The 6,000-nt window shown below is 39.4% G+C and overlaps 1 protein-coding gene across 2 annotated transcripts; it reads right to left on the reverse strand.

The window, feature by feature from the left end:
• Positions 1–886: 886 nt before the first annotated feature.
• On the reverse strand, positions 887–5,374 carry fgf17 (fibroblast growth factor 17). 2 transcript variants are annotated; one of them, XM_029510880.1, is made up of 5 exons: positions 5,256–5,374; positions 5,131–5,167; positions 4,667–4,811; positions 3,255–3,361; positions 887–1,633 (listed from the first exon to the last, which is right to left on the reverse strand). In XM_029510880.1, the coding sequence occupies exons 1-5, from the start codon at positions 5,285–5,287 to the stop codon at positions 1,343–1,345; spliced, it is 612 nt and encodes a 203-aa protein (XP_029366740.1). In that variant the 5' UTR covers positions 5,288–5,374; the 3' UTR covers positions 887–1,342. The 2 variants fall into 2 exon arrangements, with proteins under 2 accessions (XP_029366740.1, XP_029366739.1); XM_029510879.1 differs by having other exon boundaries at positions 4,667–4,844.
• Between the last annotated feature and the right edge of the window lie 626 nt (positions 5,375–6,000).

The following is a 6,000-nucleotide window of genomic DNA, read 5'->3' on the forward strand; positions in this document are numbered from 1 at the left end:
TTTGTAGGGTGTATACTTAAAATCGCATATTAAATATTTGCCTCGTGTTGTGAGATAGAACAAGATAGTCAGGGCTCCCACCAACCTCTTATCAAATGTTTTTCTTGGGTTATGTTAAAAATAGATCTCATTACATTCACAGCCAGATTTCTGCAATCAGTGCCAATTCAATCCAAGGCTCATACCAAGGCACTTTGCCAAGTTTATTAAAACACTTCGATTTTATGGCAGATGTCCAAATAGCATTTTGATCTGTCATAACAGTCCTGGCAGCACATTGATCCAGCAGAATTGGGTGCAATTTGTGAATGAACTCCATAACTACTGCACATGTTGTCAAAGTACAACACCAACTGATTGTATTCTGACTTTACCATTAATCCTGCATTCTATTTGTTCTCATGTTTTCTCAAGCAATATCATTATAGTTCATTCTGAATACGACTATACGTTATCTCAGGCATCTTTTCTATAACAGACAAGACCCTATAAAGTTTAATTTCGCTTTGGTTAATTGGTGAAGTGAGTATCATCTTATTTTAAGCTGACCATTGTAATGACATCATCATTGAAATGATAATGTGTGTGTGACAACTGCTCTTCGTTGTCAGTTCAGGTTTGATGTCAGATTGATTGCTGATCTTTGGTTGTTGGTCCTCTTGCAAGTCAAGCTCAGGCGATCTCACTTCTGTCAGGCTTTTTTTTTCATTCAACGTCACTTGGGTGACAGATTTGAGGTTATAGCTAAAAACATATTATCCAATATATTATCAGCTACTACATGCAAATATTTAACTGCTCAGCCACTTCAGATGTTTCCATATGATTCTTATTTTATTTTTTCCTGCATGAAACAATGTGAATGATAGGTGCTTTTTACTTAAAATCTGCATAGCAGAAGACAAAATATGATGTCAAACTGTTGTAAAACACAACAGTTTTGTCCATTAATGTGGTTCAGTTTTCATACTGAATGCCAGGCTTACAGTTTACAGGAGGATTAATCCCTGCTGCAGTTGTTTAACCTTCAGAATATATTATCCCCACATGACAGAAACAACCTGATCTTATTATGAGTTCAACTGCAGTTATGAACCACTTAAGTCGTCATGTCCCTTCATGCTTCACAGCTCCCCACCAGTCAACACATGCACATAGGACAATTAAATATAATCCATCTGCTTTACTCTCTTCAGTATTTACACATGATCATTTTACAGCAATATTACTTTAGATTTATGGCATTTAATCATTGTTTACCTATCAAAATTATACAAAAATAAAATTGCATCTGTTTCTTCCTGTTTTACAGCCGGGATCAGTCTATTCCTTTTGCTGGGTTTTAGGAAGAGGTGCGCGATTTCCTGTTCCGCTTTGCTCGACGTGTGGACGGAAATTGAATGAACTCAAAGTGTTTGCTTTGGTCTGTGTTGGGGAAGGGAGGCGGACCTGTGTGTAGCCTCTTGATGAAATGGACCTCTCTCTGATTCTCCCTTGTCCTGGAAGCTTTGATGGGCCTCCCTTTCCTGGTGAAAGCCACATACCAGCCCTCATACTTGGCATTCTGGAAAGCTGTGTAATTGTTCTCCAACACTATCTCTGTGAAGATACAATCCCTGCTCCGGCCATTGGGCTGCGTGAGGAGACAAAACAGGTTTCTCATGTTAACACAGTGTCAAATTGCATGTTAAATTTTCATAGTTGAAAAATTGATGACTGGATCTGAAAGGTAAACGGCCATATTATCAAATTAACAAATTAACAAATGACAAATTAAAAATTCTTTAAATCAAAATCCTTTTAAAGGATTACTTGGCATCATTTGACTGGTAGGTTATGTTGGCAAATGTTGGCTAGTGGTAGCAAACTCGATATTATAATATTATATATTATAATGGATATTTAGCAGTTACCATGAAGCACTGTTTTTACAAGGTCACATGGTTTAAATTTTCAGTTAACATTTTCTTTGTTTCAAGTTTTTAAATGCAGCATAAGCAATACAACAGACAATACTTCATTTGCAGTTGGCTATAGCTTCATCATTACCACAAACCACTGAAGCGATCCTGTTTTACTGGTGTTGAGATAACCCCTAAATCAACTTTGTTTACTTATATTGAACCAAACTAAGCTGGTACCAGAGGTGTGATATGTAACACAACAGGGGCAGAGCAACTATGTTCTGCCACTCCATGATCGTACCTTAGCAAGACAGAATAAAATTCAAGCATTGCTGAACAGTCTGTGTAAAAGACGCTGGTGTCAGTCCTCTAATCTAACCTTTGGCCAGAAAGTAATTTAGTGTATTTTCCCCTCTAAAATAATAATCATTTCTGATGTCAGGTAAGGCATGTCATGTAATGAAAACAGATATATTATGACACTGGCCAAAAGAGCCACTGACATCACACCTTGGTCAAAAAAAACTCTGCAGTCACAGTCATTTACTGAGTCCTTCTTCAATTAGCAGTCAGGTAAACATCCCAGATGATTAGTTTTCACCCATCTTCCATGCTGTGGCATGACAATGCACAGTGAAAACACATCTGCCACCTGCTCAACATCATGCAGCCCAGCATAATCACCCACTGAAGCGTCCAGCACAGAGGTGAATGATTGTTAATTACACACTAGCAGCCTACGTCTAAATTAAAAATATTTGAAGCGCAAAGAGCCTGACAGCTGCATATTTCAGTCATTTGAAGTTGTGACCGTCAAAATAAATGCTCATCAGTGCTTATGTTATTGTTTTTCTGGAATGTTTTGTGTAAATTTTGCAGCATGAGCGTTTCCCTAAGTGTCTATAAAAGATTTTAGAGCAGCCACACCTTCAACACTTCTAAACCATGATGAGAAATAGATTAGTGGCTTGTTATGTCAGCCAGATATGTGTCTTTTCCATTTCCATGAAGGAAGTGGACAGTTGACTTATGACCAAACACACAGGCAGTGCATGATGGGACGGTACATCCTCAGCACTGTCAGCTGTGGCTGGTAAGACTGAGCGATGTCCATCAGTCCTCTGAGGATTTCTTTTTTCCAGCACATCATGTCCTGGGGTTACTGACATTGTCAAAGGACTTAAGCTATGGTACAGGAGCTACAGCACTTGAGTACCCTTTTAACAGAAACGTCTGTTTTTTGTTTTTGTTATCTCATTTGGTCATAGTTTCAATTCAAATATTTTCCAAACTAAAATGTTGAAATACCTGTAACCAGGTGTAAGATATTAAAATGGATGTATATCGTACCTTTCCAACAAGTTTACCCTTCCGGTTCATACAGAGGTAGCGCCCGCTTTCTGCTCCTCTTATCCTGACTCGACTGCCAAAGGTATCTGTCTCAACAAACAGGCGAGCTGCCGTGGGAAAGCAGAGGAGAAAGTCAGTTCCCGCAGAAACCACAGACACATGTTGTCTTTAGTTTTTATATGTTTTTTTAAGTACTGGAATAATATCCAATACAAAAAATATCACCAAAAATTACAATTAGCAAATAATAGTAATTTACACTCTTGTTGTGTTGTTGATGCACAAATACAAGGAAGTGCAATATCTATTTTGCTGCACAGATGTGTCAGACATAAGCAGAAAAGAAGCTTTCCATATGTCAGTAGATAATGCAGTTTGTTGTGTTACTGTTAATGTAGTCATTTGTTTTGAAGAAATTGTTACATGTGGATGTTTATTTTTTCATTAGACTATTAAGACAGTTAGACCATTAAATTCTATTATACCAATCAGCTGCTCAGCCAGAAAGGGGCCTGGGGCACAGGTAAACCTCTGGAAATCATCTCTATCTCTAAGTGATTAAATAAATGTCTCTGAAAGGCCAAGCATTGAAGAGCTGTATCCAAAGCAGAATAAACATCCACAGCTGAATTTATCCTGCAGTTAATTATGGTCATTGGGCATTACAACAGCCTTGTGTATTAGGGCTACACAGACAAAAGACTTGCCCTAATCAGCCACTAATTTGCCAGACGATAGATTCATGGAATACAGCAGGGAGGCTGAATTTACATATAGGCCTAAGACACCTCACAGAGGGGCAAGCAGTTGGAGTAGAAACAGGTTGTGCTTTAGGACATCAATCACCTATGGAGTGTTTTGAGCCATCAGTGAGACACCCCCCCCCCAAAAAAAAAAAAAAAAAAAAGTGTAATTTGATTGTTTCTTGAGAATCTCCAGAAACATTTTGTTGCTGTGTTCACCAAGAGCTGATGTGTGGGCAAAATCTCAACTAATATGAGCAACACTGTTAAACTAATTATGATCACAACTAAAACAGGTTGAAGGGTAAATATATATATATTATAATCCAGGTAAAAGTCAGAGATGGAAATGAGGAGGTGAGAATTTAATTGGAAAAACTTGGTTAATTACAGAGTTTTTTGATGATTGTGGAAATGAATTCAACACCAAACGTTCTAAAACACCTTGAGGGGTTATTTTATTTTAAGAAAATGTTAACTTGGCTGTGTGGCAGAAACGTCATGGGTAATAATAAAACATCCAGTTTTCATTCAGAGGATTTTGGTTAGTGCGAACCTCTGGCGGTAAACTTTGCATCAGTCTATGCACCTAATACAAGTTAGTAGGGGAACTTTGTCGACACAAAGCCCTGCCACATGTTGAACACCAGGCCTAGGGTCACTTCTTACCGTACACATTTCCATCCTCGGCGGTGGCGGTGACTCTTTTGCCCTGAATCTGGACGTGCTTCCCGCTGGTGCGGCTGTAGAGCTGGTACACTCTGATCTGTCTGCGGCTGAGCTGGTCCGTCACTGCGCCCTGCGTCCTCACATACTGGTTAAAATTAGGAGACGGGTGATTCTCCCCCTTTTTATGCAAAGGGAAAAATAAAATACGTAATTTTTTCTTTCTAGTCTGTGATGAAGAAAGGTGTAGCCAATTTTACAATCACCACAACAGGTCGAAATTTTCCCTTACAACTACTGGACCCTTGGTACCGGAACCTTAGGCCAAGTAGTTCATAGAATCCAATATTCCCACGTGTGATTGTGATATTGAAAGGTGAATAATAATAATAATAAAACAGTTTGGTCTACCAAGGCTATAAAACATAATTTACTATGTCTGAAAACAGCTTCCAGTGTGTCTTTACCTGAGCATGGCACCACAACACGAAGAAATGAAATGATCTGCAAAAAGAAAAGAAGAGCTGTTATCATAACAGGTCACTGGGTGGAAATTTGTGATCGTAAATTACGATCCAAACCGTCGTCTTACATGTAAATACAGCGCTGGTTGATTCCATACATTCTCCTGTTTATCTCATCAGACTCTGGAGGCGGTTAATCAATCCAACGGTGCTTCCACAGTGTTGAATGTGCTTCTTTGACCTGTCCATCCACACCGACTGAGTGTCTGATTAAAAGAAATGCCGAGCAGTTATTCCCGGAGCAGTTAGGTTTTCAAAACCCCGATGAAGCAGCCTGAAGCGTGTGGAGGTCTTCAACAGATCCGCGCCGCGCATCAAGCCCAAATACATCCATTGTCGTTTTCGAAACTTGACATCACTAAAGGTTACATGGGACGGATCCCGGGTCTGTGGAGGTGTGCTTCGGTTAATTCCAGATTTTGAAAAGCCCTCTGTCTCACTGGGATCAGACTGGTCACTGGTTAAATGTTGAAAGGCAAAGTCCCTCCCTGAGTTTTCCTGCTGTGGGTGGGCACATCTACAGGACCCCCCTGAGATGCTTTAATAGAGGACCACAGATGCGCAGGGAGAAGAGATTATCCACGTTCTTTACATTGTAACTTCCAGTCAAAACAAAACCGATTTTAGCTCCAAGTTGTGTTCACGATTCCTGAATGCCTATAATTTAGATCATTGCTGTAGCATTGTATTTAAAAGTGACTCGACTAATCGTACCTTATGGGTGTGGCAATTAGGTGTTCAAGAAAAGCATTGCCTCCCCAATTTTACCAGCCCATGTAAAAGGAGCCGAAACAAATCATTTAAACAAAAAGC

The sequence above is a fragment of the Echeneis naucrates genome, chromosome 9, assembly GCF_900963305.1.
Source record: "Echeneis naucrates chromosome 9, fEcheNa1.1, whole genome shotgun sequence".
In the NCBI taxonomy this organism is placed as follows: Eukaryota; Metazoa; Chordata; class Actinopteri; order Carangiformes; family Echeneidae; genus Echeneis; species Echeneis naucrates.

Bases quoted from the DNA above. Each gene is read 5' to 3' on its own strand.
- fgf17 (XM_029510879.1), bottom strand. From the start codon at position 5,287: ATGTATGGAATCAACCAGCGCTGTATTTACAT. The intron at 4,845-5,130 runs GTAAAGACACAC...TTGCATAAAAAG, and splicing joins TGTTGTGGTGCCATGCTCAG to GGGGAGAATCACCCGTCTCC. The intron at 3,362-4,666 runs GTAAGAAGTGAC...TTCCCACGGCAG, and splicing joins CGAGGATGGAAATGTGTACG to CTCGCCTGTTTGTTGAGACA.